The 26,917-nt window shown below is 50.0% G+C and overlaps 1 protein-coding gene and 1 pseudogene across 3 annotated transcripts in view; one reads left to right on the forward strand and one right to left on the reverse strand.

Moving 5' to 3' along the window:
- The window catches only part of PLCG2 (phospholipase C gamma 2), a 157,505-nt gene that overhangs the window by 64,488 nt on the left and 66,100 nt on the right, over positions 1-26,917 (reverse strand). For all 3 annotated transcript variants that reach the window (XM_047834621.1, XM_047834622.1, XM_047834620.1), the window contains exons 6-10: positions 19,769-19,853; positions 18,040-18,123; positions 8,426-8,469; positions 5,733-5,805; positions 1,147-1,248 (exon numbers count right to left, since the gene is read on the reverse strand). In XM_047834621.1, the coding sequence (XP_047690577.1) occupies positions 1,147-1,248; positions 5,733-5,805; positions 8,426-8,469; positions 18,040-18,123; positions 19,769-19,853 (388 nt within the window). The remainder of the gene's footprint in view (positions 1-1,146; positions 1,249-5,732; positions 5,806-8,425; positions 8,470-18,039; positions 18,124-19,768; positions 19,854-26,917) is intronic.
- LOC125152538 (40S ribosomal protein S12-like) lies at positions 7,235-7,763 on the forward strand (annotated as a pseudogene).

Consider the following 26,917-nt stretch of genomic DNA (forward strand, 5'->3'; position numbering starts at 1 on the left):
GGACGCTCAGACTTCAGCAGGATATATGGACACAGGTTTTCACTGACCTGTGTGGTATTTTCCTTTTTAATGTGTATGCTAAAATAGTTGAGGGGCGCCTGGGTGGCGCAGTCGGTTAAGCGTCCGACTTCAGCCAGGTCACGATCTCGCGGTCCGGGAGTTCGCGCCCCGCGTCAGGCTCTGGGCTGATGGCTCAGAGCCTGGAGCCTGTTTCCGATTCTGTGTCTCCTTCTCTCTCTGCCCCTCCCCCGTTCATGCTCTGTCTCTCTCTGTCCCAAAAATAAATAAACGTTGAAAAATAAATAAATAAATAAATAAATAAATAAATAAATAAAAAATAAAATAGTTGATACGAAAAGAGTATAGGCTTCCCACACAGAAGTTTTAAGGCGTAATAATACCATGAACTTTTGTGAACCCAGCACCCAACCAGAGCCAAAAAACAACACCAGTATCCTAACATCTAGCAGGCAGGAAGTTTCCTCACCCCTTAAAAAAAAATTAAGATTGGGGGTTAGTCAGCTGAGCGTCCGACTTCGGCTCAGGTCATGATCTCACAATCTGTGAGTTCGAGCTCCGCGTCGGGCTCTGTGCGGACAGCTCGGAGCCTGGAGCCTGTTACAGATTCTGTGTCTCCCTCTCTCTCTCTGCCCCTCCCCCATTCATGCTGTGTCTCTCTCTGTCTCAAAAAATAAATAAACGTTAAAAAATAATTACAAACAAAATCAGATTGAGGGACACGGGTGCTACACTGTGCTGCCTGGGCACAAGCCTCACGAGGCAGGAGCGCCCCCCCCCCCCCCCGTCCCACCCTCCTCTCCGTCCATCCCCTGCTGCTTCACACGGGGCAGGGGGCAGGGGGCAGGTGCAGAAGCCCCATCAACCTTCGAATCTCCTGGCCGTGCTTAGGTTGTTAGCCACAGGCCGGCGGCAGATGCCCTCTAGCGGGAGAAGCAAAGAACGCACCCAAGCTCCACAGCCAAATGGACGAGGATGAGCACAACAGAAGGCTAGAATTCAGAACCTAGAAGAAAAGCAGCTCTCACAGCAAAGCCCTCCAAGGGAAGAGAACCGGAAAAAAGGAACACCGGATGTCACAGACATGAATCGGAGAGGCCCAGCCACGTTGATGGGAAGCCCACTCACCTCATCAACAAACAAGAACGGCTCGGCGGTCTCCCTCAGGGTGTCATCGATAAACTTTGTCATCCGCTCGCGGACTTTGTTCAGATCCTGAGCCCAAACCTCCTTGGAATGAGAACGAGAGCAAGAAGTCGTCAGAAAGGGGAATGGCAAAATTCTTCATCTCTCAGGATCCAGTTTCCATCAAAGACCAAAACACCAACCTGTTCTGAACGCGTATGCGATCAACGCCTGCATATCACACGTTACTCTGTGCCTGGCCAGCATTCTTTGTAAAGGACCAGAGGGTATATTTTAGGCTTTGGGTCACAACCACTCAAGTCTGCTACTGTACTGAAAAAGGAGCCATAGACGATACATACATAAATGGCCATGGCTGCGTTCCAATAAAACTTTATTTAGAAAAACAAGTGGTGGGCCAGATTTGGCCCATGGGCCATACTTTGCCGACTCCTGCCCTGTGCTAGCCCTTTACGTTTATTAGCCTGAAGAGGCTGGGAGCATAGTTATGTCAGACTGCCAGGGTTGGTCACTTGGCTGACCCTGGCAAGTTACATGCCCCTTCCGTGTCTCATTTACTACATGAGAATAACACCTATGCACAGACTTTCTGTCAGAGACTGCAGGAAATAAGGCTATGTGCTTAACATAGCATCTGGTACATAGAAAGTGCTCTGATCTGGGGCACGAGGGTGGCTCAGTCGATTAAGCATCCAACTTCAGCTCAGGTCATGATCTCATGGTTCGGGAGTTCGAGCCCCACTTCGGGCTCTGTGCTGACACCTCAGAGCCTGGAGTTTGCTTTGGATTCTGTGTCTCCCTCTCTCTCTACCCCTCTGCTGCTCACGCTCTGTCTCTGTCTCTCTCTCTCTCTCTCAACAATAAATAAACATTAGAAGGTGCTCCGATCCTGGCAGCTTGTGCAAACAATTGTCTTCCTCCTGGGGTCTCCTCAGTCCATGCAACTCTGCACCTCATTCGTTGCCACTGTCATTTAAAAGCCGAGGAAACAGAGGCTCAGGATGTCACGTGACAACCCCAAGTTCACATAGCTGGTAAGCCGCAGAGTGGAGGTTCCAAATCAACTGACCTAGAATATGTCCTCTTTTCAAAGAGTCCGCCAAGTAATGCTTCTCAGATGTTGATGATGTCTGAAATATACCTTCAGCCGTTCGAAAACAGCTTCTACCACTTAGAAATTCGGAAGCCCACGGGGCGCCTGGGTAGCTCAGTGGGTTAAGCGTCCGACTTCGGCTTGGGTCGTGATCTCACAGTTCGTGAGCTCGAGCCCCACATCGGGCTCTGGGGTGACCACTTAGAGCCTGGAGCCTGCTTCAAATTCTATGTCTCCCTCTCTCTCTCTGCTCCTCCCCTGCTCATGCTCTCTCTCTCCTTCAAAAATAAATAAAAACATTTAAAAAAAGAAATTCAGAAGCCCATTAGAAAAAGAACACGTGGTATTAAGTAACTGTACTGTTTGTTTTCCTCTCTAATCCCTAGAAGCCCATATACTCATAGGCAAAAAAGATGCACAAAAAGACGAAACCTGACATAGTTTCAACTGTGACTAACGCTTCATGGCTTCTGAATATGCTAAAACCTCTACCTTTAAGGATAATAAAAGCAAATGCACCACCAGATGTGTGTGTGGTTGGACGGGAAGGGTCAGACCGGGAAGTCTGAAAGAAGCAAAAGGCAAGGCAGATGCAAACAAGGTGGTAAAGAGATGGCCCTGTTGGCACGTGGGTGGCTGACCAACAATGAACCTTACTGTGGATGTTTGCAAATCTACTTGGATAGGGACACAAAGTAGCTGGGAGGCTGGGAGCGGCCGGCTCATCCACACACGAGGCGCGACGATCTTTGAATACTGGAACATAAAACTCAAATCATAGGGATACTTAATGCAAACGCCTCGCCAGACCTAGGTGTCCCCCCCACCAAAGGCCAGGGGCTTCCTCGTTCCTTCTCCTACAAAGCTTTTGCATTTACTAAAAGGCACAGGGGCTGAGCCAGCTTAACGTGGAACTAGCCTGGCTGTGAATAACATCTTCAGCATAAAGGAGGATAAAATACCAACATTCCGCGAGTTAAATAAAAATGTATCTATGTGGGGTGGGGTGGGGTGCCAGGCAGCTACGATCATGAAAACGAGAAGCATAACAGAGGAAATGGGGACGAGAGTCTCAGCACTGGGCACCGACTGTATGGCCAGGCTCTGCGTTAAACCTTTTCCACAGAGCGGCTCGTTTTAAACTTGTGCAGCCCCAGAAGGTACATACGTTACTCTCCATGTTATGTGACTGGAGAAGCTGAGGCTTTGAGTCATTAAATAACTTGCCCCCCAACAGTGAGCCCGAGACCGACCCAGGCACATCACTTCTGGAGTCTTCCTTTTGACCCCCTCCCCCTGCCCCCAACCTGTTCGACAGTGGCACCCATCCCCCGCCAGGGCTGGCCTGTGGCACCTGTAACCAGTCCTCCGGTGGGAATTTAGGTCAGTTCCAGGCCTTCACTCCTATTAAGAACCCTGCCATTGCTTCTGTAGGGTGAGTTCCTAGGAGGGCAGTTATTTAACTGAGGTACATAAACCTTTTCTTCAAAGTTTTCATTTTAATCGCATATTGCCCAAGTGCTCCCTAAAAACCTTGCACGGATCTGCACACCCAACGGGGCCTCCATGAGTATTCTGCGGGTGAGCACCCATCACCCTAAACAAATGTCCCTGATGAGCAGCCCTGCTTCCTGCCAGCATCGCACAGGGCCAGGCACACGGGACTTAAGGGTCTGCGAGACTGACGGCTCAGTGTCCCCATTCTTGGCATCAGGGGCCCCCTGGGGTCTAACTCCCCACTTGGGGAGAGAGATCTCCTGCGCTATGCTCCTGACCCACAGCCCTGATCTCCGAGGGGCCGGTGTGGGTGTCGTAAAATTAAGCAGCACAAGCTGGTGAATTCTAGGGGATCAGGCTACTCGTCTCCAGGGATCTGGCCTCAACGGCTTCCCACCAAACTGAGTAGTTAGGGCAAAAAAGAGGATGGCGAAAAAGAAAACCACGTGCCTCTGCTTTACGACGCTGGTGGCACAGACCCAGCGTGTAAGGTGCCCAGGGAATGCACGTGCCCCTTCGCTGCACCCCACCGCACAGGTGCAGGCTCAGGTGCTCTCCTTGAACCTGCACGGGGGAAGGGTGTCACCCTTCATCAGGCACCACCACAGCTGCCCCCTTTGCCTGGGCTTCCGTGTGGCTGGCGTTGCCCCCGGTGGTGTGTGTCTGTTCATTATTGGCTCTACAATCAGTGAAATCTGAACATGGGAGATACGCTGGGTGACATTAACGAGTTTAGTGTGGATTGTGGAACAGGATTGCTGTGGTCATGTTTTGTGGAAAAAAAAAAAGTCCGTATCTGTAAGAGAGATGCACTGAAGCATTTACAAAGGAAATAATACATAGCCTGGGGTTTGCTTTAGATTATTCCACTAAAGAAATGAAGAAGAAGGGGAGGGGAGGGGAGGCACGTGGGTGTGGAGGTGGAGGGCAGGAGAAATAAAATTGGGGAAACGTTTGTAACTTCTTAATCTGAGTGATGGATACGCGTGATGCCTATCTGTCTACTCTTGCACATGTCTGAGATGTTTTGGAGTAAAAAGTTTCTTGAGAAGCCAATGAACTGGAATGCTATGAACCTGAAACGGCTCTAAAAAATAAAGTCGATTAAAATACCAAAACCAAAAAATTAAGGAGGAAGCAAAGACAACTCCAGGGACAGATGTAAAAAATTTTAAGTATCTACACAAAAATGCATGTATACGTACATACAAAGATCACTGCAATCTCCTCTGACCCCATGATTCTGGAAAGTAGGGCTCCCATCCCCACTTAGAGAGGAAACTGGGGAACAGAAAGGTCAAACCCCCTGCCCAAGGTCACACAGCTAGTAAGAGGATCTCACGTTTCTCTCTGTCGAACTGTTTTTCCAACCACAGCACTACTGACATTTGGGGTTGGGTGACCTGTGCATTTCAGGATGTCGGGCGGCATCTCTGGCTTCTACCCACGAGGTACCAGCAGCCCTTCCACTTGTGGCAACCAAAAACGTCTCCAGACATGCCCCAAACCCCCCGTTTGGTGCAATGACTCTGGTGGAAAACTACTGCCCGACACAAAAGCCCTTCACTCTGCCACCAGCACTTCCCCATGTGTCATTTGTTTAAGGACGGCTGTGCTGTTTTATCCCCCAGAGGACCCGGCAGGCTCATCCGCCCGGTCACATCTTCCCATCGCTCAGGGAAGGCTTCCAGGAAAAGGCCACGTGGGGTGAGCCAGGAGAGGGAGCGGGAGCCCGCTAGGTGGGAACAGACGGGGCACCCACCTGCCTCGGACTACTCTCACTCCCCGCCTCTGGATTTGTGCCTTGGAAAGGGGCCAACATGAGGCGGTTCTCCTTCCAGAGTCTAAGACACCAGAGCATCATCGGACGGGAGCACCAGTGTGTCACGACAACCGCCGGCCGGGTGGCACGTGGTGAGAAGATGAGAACCCGGCCCAGGCAGCTCCTCCAGCTCCCCCAGCCCTGGCCTGCCCTCACCTGCTGTTCGTGTAGGAGAAACCGCTGGAAGTCGTGCAGGTAAACAGCGGAGGCATCCGGCCGGTCGGTGTTGCTGCCCTCGGGGAAAGGGAGGGTGTTTAGAGAGGACACGATCGACAGAGGCTGTGCACCGGGCAGCCTGCCACCAGGCACCCTGTGAGTCCCTCCAGGGAGCTGGGTGGCAGGCTGGCCAACGGGGAAGCGAGGGGCCAGCGCACAGGGAGAGGCCCAAATCCAGACCCGGAGGACGCAACAGCTAACGGAGTCCCAGAGAAGGAGGAGGGGCTCGCCAGGACGTGCAAAGGGTCTCAGACAAAGGGAACCATATATCCCAAGTCCTAAGGAGAAAGAGAAGGGGGGCAAGGGGCAGGGGGTGGAGGGAGAGAGCAGTGGGGGAGGGGGGCAGACCGGAACCGCACAGCAAACGCTTGGGTCGGCCTGGATGTGGACAGCATTTGGGGGGGAGCTTATGCTGGAGAAGCGAACAGGGCCCCATCAAAGGGTCTCCTCGGAAGCCACAATCCAGTTTGCTGAGCCACTCAGGGCTCCGAAGCAGCAGTGGGGGTCAGCTGAAGCCCCCCAGGTTCTGGGAGGGTGGGGGGAATCAGCCTGAAGACACAAGACACAGGCTTTGGAGCAGATGAAGGCCTACTGTTGGGAGAATTTTCCGTTTGAGAGGAGAGAACCTTTCGCCCTGCATACAGGGAGACCCCACCTCAGCCGGCAGCCTGCTGACAGATGGCCTCATGGAGAGGATGTTGGGGGCCACTGAAAAAGTGGGACCTCACTGGACTGGCAGAGCAACCCTGGCTTCTGTGGAAAGTGCATTCTGTAGAACAGAGCTTTAAGGGGAAATCTATACCCCTAGAATTTGCAAGGTGTCTATATGGGGGGGGGGAAGCGGGGGTGTCTTTTAAAGCACAGGCGATAAAACACACTTTAAACTGTTGCCTTTACTGAACTCACTTAGAATCCAAAAGTCTATCGTCATTCTCTAATTGCAAATGTACTTCCAATCTTTTTTGCTAACGACCCTCATGGTCTAACCCTCATTTTTTCCTAAAAATACTACATGAAAATCAGATTTGTTTTGGGGTGCCTGGGTGGCTCAGTCAGCTAAATGCCTGTCTTGATTTCGGCTCAGGTCATGATCTCACGGTCCTGAGACTGAGCCACGAGTTGGGCTCTGTGCTGAGTGTGGAATGTGCTGGGGATTCTCTCCCTCCCTCCCTCTCTCTCTCTCTCTGCCCCTCCCCCACTCATGCGCATGCACTCTCTCAAAATAAAAAATTAAACATTTTTTTAAAAACCAGGTTGATGGGGGGTGGGAGGGAGGGGAGGGGAGGTGTTGGGTATTGAAGAGGGCATCTTTTGGGATGACCACTGGGTGTTGTATGGAAACTAATTTGACAATAAATTTCATATAATAAAAAAGAAAAAAAAAAAGAAAAAAGAAAACAAACAAAAACCCAGATGTTGCCCTTTCGCTGCCGCCGCTGAGTCTCGCGGAGGTGGAGGCTCGGGTGCGGTCAAGATTCGGCTCCATCCGTAACCCACCGCCATGGCGGAGGAAGGCATTGCTGCTGGGGGTGTAACGGACGTTAATACTGCTTGACAAGAGGTGCTGAAGACCGCCCTCATCCCCGATGGCCTAGCACGTGGAATTCGCGAAGCTGCCCAAGCCCTAGACAAGCGCCAAGCCCATCTTTGTGTGCTGGCATCCAACTGTGATGAGCCTATGTATGTCAAGTTGGTGGAGGCCCTTTGTGTTGAGCACCAGATCAACCTAATTAAGGTTGATGACAACAAGAAACAAGGGGAATGGGTCGGCCTCTGTAAAATTGACAGGGAGGGAAAACCCCATAAAGTGGTTGGTTGCAGTTGTGTGGTGGTTAAGGACTATGGCAAAGAGCCTCAGGCCAAGGATGTCATTGAGGAATGCTTCAAATGCAAGAAATGAACAAATGAACTTGACTCTTGTTCCCCCCAAAAAACAAACAAAACAAAACAAAAAAACCACAAAAAAATAAATAAATAAAAACCAGATGTTTCATATATGCTGTGCAGTCTTGAGGTTTCTGGTTTAGAAAGGAACAGGGGTCGGTTGCCAGAGTGTCCTCATCAGTGAGGGCTGGTTCTGAAAAGCAGGGCTAGATCGGTGTGCCACAAATCGTTTTAGGTGCTGTTAACTCTGTGGCCAACATTTCATAATCAGAGAACATTTCATAAATCCCCACTTGGGGAATGAGGAAGAACGGTAAACGTCCTGACAAGTCCTGCAGCACTTACATTTTAATAATACCATTATCACTATTTATGAGCCCTTGGCCATCCCGCACACCACAGGAAGCACTTTATATGCTTCAACTCGTTTTAATTCACTTAAATCTGCTTAACCAGGCATTTCCAAAACTGATTTCTGGGAGAGCAGGTCCTAAAGCATACAGGCTTCTCTGCAGAACCTGCTGGCCCACCCTCCCACCACTCCACAAACCCTGCTGTTGTTCACGTTTATCCATGCCACGGGCTCAGGACAGCCAATTTCCCAATGACAGACTTTGCCCCTGTGGAGATCAGCGCGTGCCCACAGAGGTGCCCCCCCCCCCCCTTGGAGCCAGCTGGGAGGACCCGCACGGGCACCCAAGCCCAACACAGCCGCCCTGAACAACAATAACCCAGAAGAGGTGCCTCACCCCAAGATGAACACGGAAGAATCTTTTTTGAATTCATCAAGAATCTGAAAGAGAAAACAGAAGGAAAACACACAAAAAATAAGAACATGAGACAAGTCAAGCCACTTCATGCAAATGGACAGGGTTTTTTAATTAAACAATTATAACTGGCATGACTTGTAATATTTGAATATGACAGAAACTTAGGTAGAAGTCTTCTTCGCCCCCTTCTTAGTCTAATTCCTGAGAAGCAATCAATCTTAGTAATTTGGTAGGTTGCCTTCTAGAATCTGTTTAGTGGATATTCATTTTAATTATACCTTATCCTATCATATCACATCCATGTCTCCAAGCTTTTAGCTGTGTTTTAGGCTTTGTTTATTATTCTGCTCCTCAATCACCCTGCGTCATTACTATGAAAACCCACACTGGGTTCCATAATACGTACATCACTGATGTTCTGCTATCAGACCCAGCGCTACAAAGAGTGTCCGCGAATCTGTGTATTTTTGCCCGGCCGCACAAAATATTTCCACTGGGTAGGCAGGGAAGCACGTGGGTCCGGTGTGTGCCTGTTAACTTGGACAGATTCACCAAACTCTTCTCCCAACAACTGTCCCGACCAGTGCCCCCACCAGAGAATGCATAACCTTTTCTACACCCTCACTGCTGCATTTCCCATCGGTAAAATGGCAGCGAGCTAATTTTTCATCTTCAGGTTCGACAGAAGGAAAGAAATATTGGGCAGCTTCGGTCCTGCCCTTCATGGCCACACACACACCCCCCCATAATGTGTCAGCTTCCGGTTAGGTAGCATTACCTTAATAATTTTTAATCAGGCTATGACTGGATAAGCATTTGAGAAATTCAGGGCACAAACGGACACGTAGCCACTGGCACGTTGCAAACGCTCAAGACAGAACTACCACTCCCAGTCTAGACTCCCCAGTCCTTTAGCCAAACTTCCTGGAGTCCAGGATGATACAAGGAAAATCAATGTTCTAGACAAGGTATGGACAGGCCCCTGGGAAGCATCAGGAGGTCTGCGTTAGTCTGTGCACGTATGTGTTTTTATTTCTGGAAAGATGATCTACAGCTTTAATCAGCATCTCAAAGAAATGGGTCACCCAGAAAGGTTAAGAGCTGCTTTCAGAAGAGCTCACAAGTCTCCCTTCTATTTATGTGTAACTGACAGCATAGCTATTTCTTAAATTAAAAAAAAAAAAAAAAAGAAGAAGGGATTTGGGGCAGTGCGTGCTGTTATTTGGATGTTTGGCACTTAGATCACTAGATCGACACGGCGCTTCAGGCCAGATCCCTTCTAAACCCAAACCCCGAGACTGATTTCCTTCCACCTGGAGAAAGCCGGGTCTAGACTTATCCTCAATTATCTATGCTATGAGATCCTTAAAGCCAGTCTTTTCCTTTACTTCTTTTCAAGGAAACACACAAAAAGCTCCACCCCATTTCAGCCAGGCAGGCAGCGGGGCCAAAGGAGGGGGTGCCCCGACTTCAGAGAGGCCTCCAGAGCCAGAAAACACGGGGAAACACCCCAGCTTCCCCTCTTGCACGCCTGTACCCCCATCCCTATCCGCCCATTTGCTGAACCTGGTGGCAGAGCACCTGGGAATGAGTTTGTGGGAATGAGCCCCCCACAGGGCACAGAGTGGGACAGGGGGTAGACCGGAGGCAAAAAGGCAAATAGTACCAGCCTGAGGCTCACCTCTTGGGTAGCAGAAACAGAATTCACAGACGCAAGGCAACAGCGCAGGCCTGGGGTAGGGGTGACGGGGAACCGAAGACAGAAGGCGCAAAGATTCCTGGGCGGGTGCATCCAGCAGCGTGGCCAGTCACGCATTCGCTGCAGTGAAGACTGGGGGGAGGGGAGGAGTGTCACCAGGCCTCTCCCGAACATTCCAGCAGGAGATGCAAAGCAAGGTGGCAGTGAGACGGGCAAGTCCGGTGAGACACTGGCCCTGCCTGGGACGCACCAACCTTTGGACACGAAGCAATCAAAGACCCAGCCAAGAACATGTGAGTGCAGAGACAGTGAGGTAAGAGGAGAATGAAGACAGCACAGTGTCTCAAAGCCAAGTGACGATATCCAGGAGAGAGTCACCAGTGATCTACGCCATGGAGCGGGCAAGAGATGAAGGCCACAGGACCGACCAGTGGCTCTGTTGATGTGGAGGTCACTGGTCTTAGGAAAACATCAACTGCCGTGGGGTGAGAAGCATGGAACGTGGCTGCGGCAGGGAGGGAGGCAAGGGGGACAGCAAGGTCGATGGCGCTCCTGCAAGAGGTCACTCTACGGGGCAGAGAAATGAGGCAGCAGTCAGAGGACGTGCGTCAAGGAGGGCATTCTATCGATGGAAGACGGTAGAGCAGGTGTTACATGCGTCCCCTGAGAGATCTGTGTAAGCCCTAAGCCCCCCACACCTGTGAATGGGACCTTATTTGGAAATAGAGTCTTTGCAGATGTGATCGAGTTAAGGCGAGGTCCTGCTGGATTACGGTGGGCCCTAGTCCAATGACTGGAGTCCTTATAAAGAGGGACACCTGGAGGCCGGCACAGACCAGGGCAAGGCGGCCACGTGATGACGGAGGCAGAGACTGGAGCGATGCGTCTCCAAGGCCAGGAGCGCCCAGGACGGCCAGCTAACACCAGAAGTGGGGAGAGAGGCAAGGAGATTCTCCCCCCGAGACTTCAGTGGGAGCTGAGTGGTGTCAGCAGCCTTACTGGGAGAGAACAGAGGTCTGTTCTCTTCGGCCACTTAGCTGGGGTCTGCTGCGGCAGCCCTGACAAACTAATGGCTTGTCAGGAGCTGACAGGAGGCAGCCACGACCTCAGTTACCCCCGGCACCCATCCCACCCGGAAGACAGTAAAGCGAAGCCCACTTTGGCAACAAAAAACAGGCTCCAGGAGGATGAGCAGCTGTTTTCAGATGACATACCCAGAATGTCAAGGGGCCAGAATTTCAGCCCCCGTCCACCTTGGTTCATCTCCAGTGGCCTTCACAGTACGTGCAAATGCACACAAAGTGACTAATGACATCCTAGCAATGAGAGAAGAATATTCTAGATGCTACAAGGCACACAGAGTGGAGAGACAGCAATTAGGTTATGTTACCATTACCGTGTAGGGTTATGTGGTCAAATTCTACTAAACCAGGATGTCGGGGGCCCCGTGTGACTCTGGGTGATGTCCTGACCCCTCTCACCCCAGCAAAGGATCAATGAGGACAAGAGAGATGTCTGTTTTGTTAACCACTGGGCCCTCTTGGCTCAAACATTTGTTGAATGAATGCTGAAAATAATGGGTCAATTAATTTTCTCTAGGAAAAATTTAAAGGCTACGAAAAAAGTCACCTCTGAGTTTTGAGTCCCAGGAGAAGAGGCAGTTACAGCTAGACAAGGGAAGGGGCCGTGCCCAAGGATGGGGACCACAGAAGCAAGAGCCCAGAGGAATCGAGGTCAAGGAGTTGAGTCTCCCCATATGGCAGGGGCACCCTCCAGGCTGTAACTCAGCCTACATACACATTCTGTGCTCGGCCAGTCATTTGAGCCATTTGGTTCCAGGAGGCCAAGGGGAAAGTGACAGTGACAGAGAAGGCTAACCAGAGGGTCACTGCCGACGTGTGCACGGTGGGTCCCTCTCCCTCCTCGCTGTCAATTCGAATAATGTGCCACATTCCCTGTCCCTGGAAGCCTCAGCCAGCCTACCGTCACAGAATGTGACTCACTTGTCATACGCTCACACCCATGTAAAACTCAGAAGAATAAACATTAATCTTTCTACCAAAAGTATAATCCCAGGTATAATCGTAGAAGTTTTGCAGGCGTTTCAATTATCTTTTTCTTTGTACGTGCTTCTTACTTTTAAGTAATAGACAAAACATTACTTTGCTTATAATACCATTTATTCAAATATCAGAAACGAATTTCCTATCAAGTGCTGCCTGGTCATCTGCTTCAATACGGTGAGTGGTCAGAGGACACTCTGGGAAAGCCACCGATTCTGACCGAGATGGTCTTTCTGAAGCAGGACAGAGAGCGGGAGCACCAAAGGTCAGCGCTTCCTTCCCCCATGGGGAATTCTGCCTCATGAAAGGCTGTTCTGAGGACCAGCTGTGTGCAGGACACTCTGTGGGGTGACCGCTATCTCTGAGCCCTTTTAACCCTCTCACCGAGCCTGGAGGATGGGTGCTGTCACCCCCAAACAACAGACAAGACTGAGGGTGTGGACACTTAAGGCTGCTCTCAGCTACAAGCAACACTCAGGGAAGTGTTAGTAGGGAATCTTCCCCTAAGGGAAGATTACTGCCACCTTAAAAAAATTACAGCTGTTTTCTAGAACAGGCAAAGAAGCAAGAGAGGATGCCTGCATTCAGACCCCATGGGGATGGTAATGGGCAGGAGGAGGCAGTGAGTGCTTGTTTTCTGGTACCCTGCACGGGTGGGAGGGTACTTGTTCTCTGAATGGCACGGGACACAGTTTCTGTGATTACTACTTGTGAGCCGCTGAAGAACAACTTCAAATCTTGGGTTTATGGGAACCCTTGGTGGACAGGCTTTGAAGATGGCCTTAGGATGTCCTCCTCCCGGTGTTCACAGCCCTGCATTATCCCTGCCACTTGCAAAAGGCATGGGATGCATGCGATTACACGTCTATGACTACGTGATGATGCTGTATACGAGTGAGCAACTGTCTTGCCAGCTTTGGGGAAGCCAGCAGCCATGTAGGTGAGCCCCATCCATCAGGGAGCTGTGGGTGGCTTCTGGACAACAAGGAACTGAACCCTCAATCCTACACCTGTAAGGAACTAAAGGTTCCACAACTTCATGGGCTTGGAAGCAGATCTTTTCCCACTTGAATCTCAGATGAGACCACAGCCCCCGGCCAAAACCCCGTGAGACCCCAGAGCAGAGAATCCAGCCAACGCGTGCCAGAATGCCTGAGCCCCAGAAACTGCATCATACGTGATATTGATATCTGGCTAACGAGGAACCGTAGCACATTTCCGAAGGAATCTACTGGAGGGTCCAGAGGATGGATCGTCTGAAAGGGCAGGGCGTAAAAATAGACAGATAGGGGCGCCTGGGTGGCGCAGTCGGTTAAGCGTCCGACTTCAGCCAGGTCACGATCTCACGGTCCGTGAGTTCGAGCCCCGCGTCAGGCTCTGGGCTGATGGCTCAGAGCCTGGAGCCTGTTTCCGATTCTGTGTCTCCCTCTCTCTCTGCCCCTCCCCCGTTCATGCTCTGTCTCTCTCTGTCCCAAAAATAAAAATAAACGTTGAAAAAAAAATTAAAAAAAAAACAAAACAAAAAACAGACAGATAAACGGCAACCTGAACGCCACACCCCACCGAGGTGAAACTCAAGTCCCGGACCAACAGCAGGAAGGAAACCAGCCAGCCGTCCTCGCTGATGATGCCCGATGCCCCACCATCACTGACCAAGGGGGACTTGGCTTGTGCGGTGGGGAGGCAGCAAGGCAGCAATTACAAAGCTGGGTATTAAAGCATTTAAGGAAGAAACAATACGACGCTGGGTCTGCTTCAACATCATCTGAGCAGAGGGAAGTGGGCAAGGGCAAGATGAAACCCGATGGCCATGAGCTGATCATCGCTAAAGCTGTGATGGTCCACGGAGGGTTCACGTACCAATGCCTCTGCTTATACGTGTCTGACATTCCCTTTCGTGAGAACATTTTAAAAATTAAAAAAGTCGTGTCAGTGGTGGGCACTGAAGTCGGGCAGAGGAGCGTTCAAATCCTAGCCGTATAACCTCCAGCAAGTAGCTTCCCTGAGCCTCAGTTTCTTCATCTGTAAAATGGGGCTAATAATGGTAGGTCTCACACAGTTGGGAAGAGGATTAAGAGCACGTACAGCATTTAGCACAGCACCCAGAGTGTAGTTCACACTTAGGAAAGGTTCGCTAAGGATCTTTTTTTATAATATTGTTAGTACAGCCTAGTTAGAGGCCCATCACCCGGGGAAACACATGGGATTAACTTTCTTCTCTTCCTGCTGCTACCCAAATTTTAGAAGCTTGGAGGCTTGACAGCAGCGATGTAAGCAGGTGGTTAGACACAAGGAGGAACTGGTTACCCCAAGCTGGAAACCTACAGGTACTGCTGAGCACGAACCCACTCCTGGGTCTAGGCTTGGGGGTTGTCCATCACCCTCAACAGCCCTCTCTCCCCAGAAGAGCCTAGGAAATCCAGCTGAGCCTGTAAGAGCATATATCTATTGCTTTTCTCTCCTCTGTGCAGCCAGCAAGGAGCCCAGGAAGTAAATTATATGCTAACAGTAGGGGAGGGGCATTTACCTACACAAGAGTTAGTGAGGTTTCTCAAGCAGGCCACTATCTATCAAGCTTGGGGTTTTGTTATTCAAATTCCAAGCCAGTTACACCCTCCAGTGGTGGAGATCAAGTGGTGGGGCCTGGTAGGCAAGGTAAATTAGCAGAGAGAAATGGGTGGTGGGTGAGAGCTGGGGCAGACCAGAGAATGCACGCTTCCTTTCTACTCATACATCCCCATGGGGAACTCAGGAAGGACCCAGAGATAGCCAGATGTCCATTTTTTTTTAAAGCAACAGAAAAATCTAGATATTAATATGAAACTTCTTGAGTTTTAAAGGTAGGCAATTCATTTCAAGAAACACTTAAACCATTAGGCCAAGTACAACAGAATGCAGGCTGAAGGTGGCGTTCTGGCCAACAGAAGCCAGCCTCTGGTACAGATGGGGCGTTTCCCCACCCAAAACCGGGCAAAGACACCCCCAGATGATTCAGGGATTCGGCAGAAATCAGACTCAACTTTCTTTCTCCTCCTTCTCCCTCTCAAACACACACGCATTAGCCTTAAAAAGGGACATTAACGACAGTGCAGGTTGAATTAAGTCTCAGGTGGAGTTTTATCACAGTGGAAACAGACCGCCAGCAGGCTAACCTGTGCGGGCAGTTTAAACAGCTTTTGTGCAAACCTTGTTCTCAAGCTTTGCCTGCCGTCTGTCTGATGAGACAGCATCCTGAAATTTCAAGGCAACTGACTATAAAAACAATTGTTTGCACCTACTTATCTGGAGTGAATCAAGCTTCTTTTCAATCCTGGTCAACTGCAGACAATTGCTGTCTGCAACTGTCATTCTGGATTTCACTTGTGCATTGTCATCAAAGGTTTTCACTGTTCTCAAGAACTGATTATAAATCAAAGTTACAGATTTTGGCCTAAGAAGTGTTTTGATCAGCTTGTATGCAGTTTTTTAAAAATTTTTTGTGATGTTTATTTATTTTTGTGAGAGAGAGAGAGAGAGAGCGAGAGAGAGCGAGAGAGAGCGCGAGAGCGCACAAGTTGGGGAGGGGCAGAGAGAGAGGGAGACACAGAATCCTTAGCAGGCTCCAGGCTCTGAGCTGTCAGCACAGAGCCCGACGCAGGGCTCAACTCACAAACCGTGAGATCATGACCCGAGCTGAAGTCAGACGCTTAACCCACTAAGCCACCCAGGCGCCCCAGCTTTTTTTTTTTTAAGGTCTCATATAAAAAAGGGGAACAGAGTGCCTGGGGGGACTCAGGCCATTGAGCATCTGACTCCTGACTTCAGCTCAGGTTATGATCTCGCAGGTTGTGAGTTCGAGCCCCACATCGGGCTCTGTGCTAGCAGTGTGAGGTCTACTTTGGATGCCGTCTCCCTCGCTCTCTGTCCTTCCCCTGCTTGCTCTCTATCGCTCTCTCAAATAACAATATAAAAAAACTTAAAAAAAATAGGAGGAGGAAAGTTACATAATTTTTAAAGTTTTATAAGCAACGGCTTGATTGAATACCTTTATTTTATAAAGGTGGCTGAGTGAAAGACAAAAAGTTGTCTTTCCTCAAAATCACCTGGTCAGCCAAGGCCAATTTAGGGGCTGACATCCGGGTCTTTCAATCCCCAAAGCTTATAGTCTTCCTACTCTCCTTGGCAATCAAGAAGTAATATATGAAAACAACCCCAGTAAAGTAGATTTTTTTTACTCTATTAAATAATGTATTTTTTCCCAATGTAGGCAGATGGCCAGCAGTCACCCATCAGAAAGCCTCACCCTGTGCCCACCTGCAGGCCTGCATGCAGAAGGCAATTAATAAGTGTCTTCTCATGATTTTCATGCTCATCACTTAAAAATGCCTGCACTCTTGACTGCCCCACCCCCAGCCCTCATTCAATGCTCCCTAGAGCCGGGTGGGAATCCCCGCCCCCATTACACAGATAAGAGACTGAGGCTAGAATCATGTGTGACCAGCCCCAGATCACACAGCTCATAGGAGAAACCAGATCCTCTGGCTCCAAGTCCTATGTTCTCCCTGCTTTGGACCCACCCTTGCTACCTGCAAAGCCCTTTTCCAACAACCTCCTGTTTGTGGGATGAGTGCTGCCTGCCAGGCACTGTGCTCCATGCACTGCACTGAACAATCCTTCTTTTTAAGCTCTACGCTTTATGGGATTTTTTAAAATGTATGTTTGAGAGAGAAAGAGAGAGAGAGCAGGGGAGGGGCAGAGAGAGAGAATCTTAAGCAAGTTCTACCCTGCCAGCACAGAGCCTGATGCGGGGCTCGATCCCACGAACCTCGAGATCATGACCTGAGAAGAAACCAAGAGCTGGATGCTTAACCAACTGAGCCCCCCAGACGCCCCTATGGGACTCTCTTTTTATTCCAAAAGTAATGTACTCCTTGGAATGAGTCAGAGAAAACAGGGGTGTGCCAAGAAAAATTCAGCGATCTCTCCTGCCCATCCTCCTAAACCCCTTCAGTGCATACACGAAATCAACATTGAACATAAAAACACACATAGACATATGGAAGGGGATTACTCTATGCAGGTTTTGGTTTTGTTTTTTATCAGACCTGGCTCCTCACGTGAATCTGCTGCTGGTTTTGCTCACAAAACACCATGAACATCCCTCCAGATCGACACACACACAGATTCAGGCTTCATAATCAGCTGCATGATGCTGTCTGCTATGGATGGACCACAGTTTACTCAGGCATTTCTCTCCTGAGAAGCATGCAGAAGGCTCCCAGCTGTTTTGCTGGCATAAATAATGCCGCAATAAACACCCTACCACTCAATTCCTAGGTCCCAGTGCCCTTGTTTGTCTAAAACAGAGTCCCCAAAATGCCACCGTCAGGTCAAAATGTATGCACATCTTATCTTAAAATGGCATATTATCCGAATAAAAAATTATTCTCGTTAAAAAATGAATAAAAGCAAAAAAAAGAAGGAACACACACAGAATCCTTCTACCCAGAGATGGTTACTCTTCATAATTTGATAAATTTCCTTTGCAGAATGGGATCGTGCAGTGGAGTTAGCTCAACTTCTTAATAGGCTCAGATTAAATTCCAACGAGACTCGTCACACTCCCACCAGGAAGGTATGAAAGAGCCATTTCCCCCCCGCTCCGATTTCCCCACAGCTCTCTCACGCCAACCTAACGGACACAAACAGTGCGTCGCAGCCACTCCCACGGTCTACTTCCTTGACTAGAAGGGACGCTCAACACTTCTCGTGGGTTTCTTAGGAGCGTGCTGGACTTTGACACACAGGGGAATTGAAAACATCATTGATCATTTGCCCAAGAATCGTCTTACCGACTTTTGCTGCTCAAACATAAGATTTTTATAGAAAACGTGGAACTGCTCAAAGCTGAGTTCATCTTTGTGAGCGCCGATTTCCTGTAAATTAAAAGAAAAAGTAACCACTCGGTCTCTGAGGTTCCCTACAAGAACACCGCTCCACTATTAACAGGCAGGACCGCCCTTCGACAGCACTGGCTGACAGCAAACTCACAGTCTTCTGAAGTCAAACTGTTCACAGGTTTCCGAATTTATCTGCCTAGAGAACATAACCACCAGGAGTCCCACCAGGTAAGGCCCTGGCCTTGAACCCCAAAATAAAAGAGTCTCGGCCAGAATCCCAAGGGCAGTAATACTTTCTGGGGGCAGGAGACATTTCCAAATCTAGACCTAGAGCAGGGTCCGTACATATAGGTCATTCTAAAAGCCAGGGAAAACTAACCAGGCCTTTGGACTTAAGAGTTCAACTCCAGTCAAGGCTTGTCCCCTGAACTGCTTAATGGCTTTGGGTCATTTACTTGAACCTTTCAGACCCTCAGTTTCTTCATCTGTAAAACGGGAAAACTACCACTACCCGCCCTAGGACTTCCCTGAAACCAAATCAGTAAGGTCTACGTATCGCCTGCTCAGTAAAGGCTTGATAAAGAGCCAGGTTCCAGGGGGCTGCCTGGGTGGCTCAGTCGGCTGAGCGTCTGACTCTTGGTTTGGGCTCAGGTCATGATCTCATGGTTCATGGCCTCAGGCCTCATGTCGGGCTCCACGCTGACAACAGGGAGCCTACTTGGGATTCTCTGTCTCCCTCTCTCTGTGCCCCTTCAGGGAGCGCGTGCTCTCTCTCTCTCTCTCAAAATAAATAAATGCATTTTTTAAAAATATAAAGATTCCTATGATGTGGTCATCAATGGTGAATGCTTCTCCCACCTCTGTTTCTGCCTTCTTAGAATAGTTGGAATGTTTTAGGCAGGTTGAAAGATGGCTTAATAGCCATAAGGTGGGTTAACTCTTCCAAGAGCTCACTGGTACAGAAATGAATGCACATTCTTGGCTAAGGAAGCCTGTACCTGGGGCTGCCACTGACAAGGCCGTATGAGTCCTGCAATTGGGACCAGCGGAATGGAGAGTCACTGGGCTCCGTGACAAGGGTCGGGACCTCTCAGAGCACCACATAGGGTGCCTACCCATCACCTCCGTTCTTATGCACTCAAGAAAGCCCCCCTGCCATACTCTACACCCCCACTCTTAGAGTCACCACCTGCCACAGATCTACCAAAAGCTCCATTATGCAAGAACATAAACAAACTAAGTGATGGCGGGGAGCAGGGGTGGGTGGGAAATGGGGGGACTGGCAGAGAAGAGCTAACTCCAAGTATGTTGTGAGGACTTGCATACAAAATGCCACATCCCTGACAACCCACGTAAGGAACCTTCCATGATAGCTTCAAAACAAAACAAAACAACCCACGTGTTCAACGTTACTTGAAGGAAAGCAGGCTGTGCGATGATGAGGGAAAGGGAAGGCTATACCGTGGGAACATCCCAAGTCAAGCAGCTCAGCAAACGTGGTCCTCAAGGAAGATGTTGTCTGCTAGGATTGCAAACATGGGCCTACGACCTCCAGGGGGTCCCTCTGTCTCAACTGAGAGGAATCAGGAGGTGAAGGATTCTCCTGGGCACCATTCAGCGGGGCTCAAAGGCTAAGCGACCCTAAATTCACAAAATCACCAGGCCAAGCCACGAAACTTACCACAAACTTATCTTTGAGGAACTTGGCACTGTTCACTTTGAAGTTGACCAGGGGCAAGATGGTCTTCAGCTCTCGGAGGCTGATGCTGCAAAAGAGGGAAAGCCCAGCTCTATCCACCTCGAGGGGCTTCAACGGTAGAGGGAGCGGCTGTTCCCATCCACTCCACCCTCAGGAGCCCCGTGAGAAGACGGGCCAGACACAAGAGACCTTGGGCTCAAGGGGGCTGATGCCACGATGTGCAAGGCTGGTCTCCACACTTCAGGGATGGCCGTGGACTCAGGTCACTTAAGAGATACACAGGGTGAGCAGAACATGGTATCAGGTGCCCAGAAAGCTTTGCAGATAGGAAATGTCCCAGGGGTTCAAACGAAGGGGAGATCGATGAAGGCCAGAGGGCGAGGGGGAAGGAGCTGACCTTATTCAAACACCTGCGATGTGCCAGGCAATAATGTTACCTAACCCCTCACTACACTTGACCCTCCAACACAGTAAGCATCACCCACCCTCAGGGTACAGAACAGGCCACGGGGTGGTGTTTGAGGAGGGAGGGCACACTGCTCGAGGTCAGAGCTGGGTGACGGCAGAGCTGGGGTTTGAATCAAATCCCAAAATGTACAGTCATCTGGGCCACATCACAGAAATCTTCATGCATGTTTTTTGCTAGGCCAGGTGGCAAGTTCAGGTTCAGAGCCAAGAAAGGGAGAGCGCATTCCGAGCAAAGGAAATAACCATACTGGGGACACCTGAGTGGCTCAGGCGGCTGAACATCTGACTTCAGCTCGGTTCATGACCCTGTAATTCGCAGGTTCGAGCCCCACTTTAGACTCTATGCTAATAGCTCAGAGCCGGGAGCCTGCTTCAGATTCTGTGTCTCCCTCTCTATGTGCCCCTTTCCTGCTTCCCGCTCACACTCTGTTTCCCTCTTTCTCAAAAATAAGTAAAACATTAAAAAAATTGTTTTTTAAAAAAGAAATAACCATACTGGGGCACCTGGTGACTCAGTCGGTCAAGCGTCCAACTCTTGATTTCGGCTCAGGTCATGATCTCAGGGTTCCTGATTTCAAGCCCCGCATCAGGCTTTGTGCTTACAGTGCAAAGCCCACTTGAGGTCTTCTGTCCCCCCCTCTCTCTGCCCCTCCCCTGCTCGTGTGCTTTGTCTCTCAAAAATAAAACGTTTCAAAAGTAAAAAAGAAATAACCATGCTAGCAATAATAACAGCAGTGACGGCTGAAACCGACATAGCGCATACTCAATGCTAGGCACCGCTCCAGGGGACAGGGACACACACACTCATTCGATGCCCTGCCACCTTACAAGGCGGACACCGTTAGCACCTCCATATTCCAGCTGAAGAAACAGGCTCAGAGAGGCTGAGCGCTGGGACGTGGAGGACGTGGACTCCAGGGCAGCTGCCTGTAACCACCGCATGTTACTTCCCCCCTGGGAACAGCATGAACGGTGGGTGGTATATGGGGTTAGGGTGGTGGGTCAAGGGCATGAGATCCAGACCCCTGTGGCCACAGGGCCGAGCGTCTGGCAGAGTGAGAGACGGTGGTCCAGGGGAGCTGTTGGTGTGGTCAATAAAAACTGCTCTGTGTTCTGGAGACATCAGGCTGGACAGGGCTGTGCACGGCCAAGGAAGGAAGCCTGCCCAGGATGTGGGCAGAAAATGGCCCAGTTTCCCCAACGCTGCCAACTCGGCCTCTGCCGGTACATCCGGAAGGAAGCAGCATGTTCTACTCAGCAGCTGCCCCTGGAGGCGACTACATGGGACTCTGGCCATCTCAGTGTCCCCCATGGCCAGCCGTTTTACCTCTAGTCTAACAGCCCCCCTAACATCAGACTCCTTTACCTGCAAGATGCTTCCCTACCCCCCACTATTTCAGGGCCTGCACCGAGGGCTTTCCCAGAGACACTGAGAGCACCCATGTCAGGAGCGGCTGGCTGGGCACAGAATCAAGCAGGCTGCCTGAGACCCCCATCCTGACCCAGCCCCCGGGGGTGTCCAGGAAGAACCCGGCCAGGGCAGGATGAACAGAGAAGAGCAGCAGGGGCTGGCACCACGAGACGGGACAGGGAGGGGGTCTGGTCAAGCTGGTGCCCCTGCAGCGCTCATCCAGGACCAAGGAAGAGGTCAGAGTCCCCTTGGGGACCCAGAACCTCGAGGCAGAAACAGGGCCAAGAACCCTCCCCACATCAGGCACCAACACAGGGGGGCTGGGAGCCAATGGAGCAAATACAGGGTCTGGGGTAAGGAGACATTGAGCAACGGGGCATCTGAATCCAACGGTTGTGGAAATCCCACCTCACCGCACAACAGGCGAACCCCCAGGTAAAGGGTGGGGGGGGGGGGCAAAGAGCTTCCTTGGGCTCCCGTGCCGGGACTTTGCCACCCCACTCCCCTCCCCACACTCCCACCCCCATCCCTGGGCCTGTGGCTGTGCACTGCAGAGCCTGACCCTGAGCAAGAACAAGCACGGAGACTCCCCAGCTGCTGGAGGGGAGGAACCCAGCAGCCCCAACTTCACCGCTCTCCCCGTCTGGGACTTGTCATGAGACGAAGAGAGTGCCTCACCAGGGTCCCATCCAGCATCCAATGACTAGTCAGTCAGAGTGAGCAGCTCTCTGATGACCTCAAGGGAAGACGGCTCTACAGGCCGTGCTTGTGACCATGGCAGCCCATCTCCGTCTACCCCCTCCACACCCACAGGTGTCCGTCCACCCCCACACCCAGCCCAGTAAGCTTCCCACACACAAACCCACGTTTTAGACTCTGCTTCCTACAGGCTCGGCCAGTGACAGCCGGTTGGGAACCAGGGCGATTCCTTCGGAGAGGGAAGACAAGACATGACCCCCGCCACGGGCCACAAAGGGCCCTCCGTCTTCCCTGGAAGACATCACTCTACCATGGTGGCATCTTCCCTTGTCGGCCTGGCACGGTCCCAGCTCCTACAGCACCGCATCCCAGCAGCCCTTACCATGCTGCCCGGGGTTTGCAGCCCCAGGAAACTTATCTGCCCCCCTGAGGCTGGATCAACATCTCCACCACCCTAGGCTTCTTAGAGCAAGAAGGACAATAATAAGCCTATGTCAGTGCCCAACCTAAGTCAGGCAGCGCCTAAATGCTTTTCACATACTGACCCACTGAAACCTCACACCAGGAACTATTCTCTCTCTTCTACAGACAGATTAGAGAGCTAAGGCACAGAGAAATGAAGTAATTTACCCAAACTCACACAACCAGTAAGGGTCCAAGCAGAGATTCAAATCTCACCACCGCCCAACAGAACTTTCTATGATGATGGAAACGTTCTAGATCTGCGCTGTGCAATGTAGCAGCCGCTACCCACAGGTGGCTACTGACCATCTGAAATGTGGCTAGCATGACCGAGGAACTAAAATTTTACTTTTATTTAATTTTAATTAATTTAAATAGCCACATGTAGCTAGGGGGCGCCATACTGGACAGAGCAGCTCTAGAAGCTTGGTTGTCCAGGTAGGGTCCCTAGACCAGCGGCACCAACGTCAGCTGGGAGTCTGTTCGAAATGCAAATTCTTGAGCCCCAGGCCAGACCCAGTGAAGGAGAATCTGTGCAGGGGAGACTGCACACCTAAGGCTAACGCCCCGCTCCCCCAGGAGGTCCCAATGTGCTGGGGCCACAATGTTAACTGCATGGTAGCTATCTGCATGCCTGCTGACGGACAGACCTGGACCCACACACCTGCCTCCCACCTGCAACCCCTGCCCCCTTCTGCCTCCCGAAGACCTAACACAGTCTGCCCTCTGTCCCTGCCAGCGTGAAGAATAAAGCGCAGCATTCAGCCTATGCAAATCCAACGTTATATACCAAGGGGCAAAAAGCAAAGGAGGGAAAGAAATGTCCACAGGCGACAATCTGCCACCAGCCCTTGAGGCTGCTATCTGTCTGTGGGACTCAGAGCCTGGGACCCTCACACCTGGTAACACAATTCCAGGGGCCCTCAAAGAAGGCTCAGCGGGTTTTCTCAAGGTATATTTAAAAAAAATTTTTTTTTAAATTTTTTTTTTCAACGTTTATTTATTTTTGCGACAGAGAGAGACAGAGCATGAACGGGGGAGGAGCCGAGAGAGAGGGAGACACAGAATCGGAAACAGGCTCCAGGCTCTGAGCCATCAGCCCAGAGCCTGACGCGGGGCTCGAACTCACGGACCGCGAGATCGTGACCTGGCTGAAGTCGGACGCTTAACCGACTGCGCCACCCAGGCGCCCCCAAAAAAATTTTTTTTTAATGTTAATTTCTCTTTGAGAGAGACAGCGAGCAAGCGTGCATGTGTGCGCGCTGGGGAGGGGCAGAGAGAGAGGGAGACACAGAATGAGAAGCAGGCTCCGGGCTCCGAGCTGTCAGCACAGAGCCTGATGCAGGGTTCAAACCCACCAACTGTGCGATCATAACCTGAGCCGAAGTCAGTCACTTAACCAACTGAGCCACCCAGGCACCCCTCAAGGTATATTTTGACCACAGAAATTTCCCCCTTTTGCACCAACCTCAGAACATAATTCCCAGGTAAGAGACAACTCAACTCTAAAGGCTCAAAGATGGAGTGGGGCTGGGTCTCTAAAAATCTAGCCAAGAGTTATGGCGAAAGCACTAACACCTTTGACTCAGTGTCCCCAGGCCTGGAAATGTCTTAAGGAACTCTTTCAAAGCTAGAACGTTCCATCTGCTCAATGTTATGTGTAGGAATAAAAGGTAGAACTTTCATCCAACAAACACTAGGAAGACCAAACCAGTCAGACCTCTGACCTCAAGGAGCCCCCACCAACGTGACCAGCAACTAGAAGGGAGGACTCAAGAAAAGCAGAGCACGTCCACCCAGTGGGGACTAGGGAGCCATGGCACAAGGCTAAGAATCCTACAGAGACCCAAAAAATGCTTCTTTTAAGCGTCACGTCATAGGTTCACTCTGAAGACAACTGGGTGAAAATGTGAACCTACGGAAGAACTGGACATAACTTAAATGACACACAAAAGACAACTTTTCAAACCAAATATCACCTTTCCATTGGTTGATTCCTAATATAGGCACTGACATCATGTTCCTGAAGAGGTGAAATGAAACATGTATGTTCTTACGGTTTAACACGAGGTGAAGTCAGTTTAACTCTCCCCTCCTTCAGGGTGGGCTGGACTCAAGAGCTTTAGTCCCCAAGAACAGGGTTGGGGGTGACTTTACAAAGGAGAAATCTTCCGACACCACCTTGGCCAGGTGATGATGAAGCATTGCATCGCCGCGGATGAGCCGCATCGGGAGCACACGCTACTCGATGTGATAGAACGAACAAGACCTTCACCTCTGTGATACTCTTCCCCAACACCCGCAGCCGCAGCCTACCTGTCACTCCAGCCTAATCACGGCAAAAAGGTCAGACCAACACGAACCAAGGGCTGTACTACAACATACCTGAGATGTGCTCCTCAGAAGTGTCAAGGTCAGGAAAGACTGAGAAATGGTCATGGACCAGAGGAGACCAAGGGACAGAACAACGAAGTGCAACGTCGGGCCCCTGGACTGGATCTTGAACCAGGAAAAGGACGTCAGTGGGAAAAGACTGAGCCCCAAATAAAGTCCAGGGCTCAGTTCTGAGTCACATACCAATGCTGGTTTCTCAGTTTTGACAAATACATCATGACGAGGCGTGATGTGAGCATTAGAGAAAGCGGGAGGAAGATTTGGGAACTCCCTGTAAGATCTTTGCAACTTTCCTCTAAATGTAAAATTATTCCAAAATTTAGAAATTACGGAAGAAAAGGATATAAGATCGTGCGTGCAATTAGATTTTGATAAAGTAAAATAAATAAGTAAAAAGAAGCTGAAGATGAAGATCTACTGAAAAAATTTATAGCTGGAATTAACAGTGCTTACCATTTAATATCCAATTTATACATTTTTTTTCTAGTTTTCAGTATTTATAGTTTCCTAGAACTAATAGGAGTTACTTTCATATTTTTTTGAAAATTCGCTTTTTCAAAGGTAATTATAAATAATTTTTTAAAAAATCACTTTTTCGGGGCCCCAGCATGGCTCAGTTATTTAAGCGTCCAACTTCAGCTCAGGTCATAATCCCACGGTTTGTGGGTTTGAGCCCCGTGTCAGGCTCTGTGCTGACAGCTCAGAGCCTGGAGCCTGCTTCAGATTCTGTGTCTCCCTCTCTCTCTCTGCCCCTCCCCTGCTCATGTTCTTTCTCTTTCTAAAGTAAATAAACATTAAAAAAAAAATAATAAAATAATAAAAAATTCACTTTTTCAAAAGGTAATATAAATAACAGTATAAACATGAAAAATAAAATGTTGTATCTCAGGGTCAGTGCTTCAAAGCTGAAGAAGGACTAAAATCATGAGGTGAACTTTTGAAATGGGCAAAGGATCTGAACAGACATTTCTCCAGAGAAGATAGACAAAACTAAAAAGCATGTGAAAAGATGCTCAACATCCCTAGTCATGAGGAAGATGCAAAGCAAAACCAAAATGAGCTACTATTTCACACCCACTAAAGTGGCTGTTATTTGAAAGAAAGGGAGGGAGGAAGGGAGGAAGGAAGGGAGGGACGGAGGGATGGAAGGAGGGAGGAAGGGAGGAAGGGAGGAAGAGGAAAGTAACTTGACAAGCAAGTGGCAAAGACTGGAGCCCTTGTGCCCTGCTGGTGGCTGTGTCAGTCTGCACCTGCCGTGGGAAACAGTAAAGCAGTTTGTCTAAGACTTGAACAGTATGGGGGGGGGGGGGGTGCCTGGGTGGCTCAGTTGGGTGAAGTGTCTGACTCTTGATTTCAACTCAAGTCACGACCTCACAGTTTCATGAGTTCGAGCCCAGCACTGGGCTCTGTGCTCTGTCTCTCCCAAAATAAATAAACTTAAGGGATGCCTGGGTGGTACAGTCAGTTAAGCACCCAACTTCGGCTCAGGTCATGATCTTGCTGTTTGTGGGTTCGAGCCCCACATGGGGCTCTGCTGTCAGCAGAGAGCCTGAAGCCAGCTTCGGATTCTGTGTCCCCTCTCGTTCGGCCCCTCCCCAACTCATGCACTGTCTCTCTCTCTCTTTCAAAAGTAAATAAGCATTAAAAATAATTTTAAAAATATAGAAACTTAAAAAAAAAGATTAGGGGCGCCTGGG

Source organism: Prionailurus viverrinus, chromosome E2 (genome assembly GCF_022837055.1).
Source record: "Prionailurus viverrinus isolate Anna chromosome E2, UM_Priviv_1.0, whole genome shotgun sequence".
NCBI lineage: Eukaryota > Metazoa > Chordata > Mammalia > Carnivora > Felidae > Prionailurus > Prionailurus viverrinus.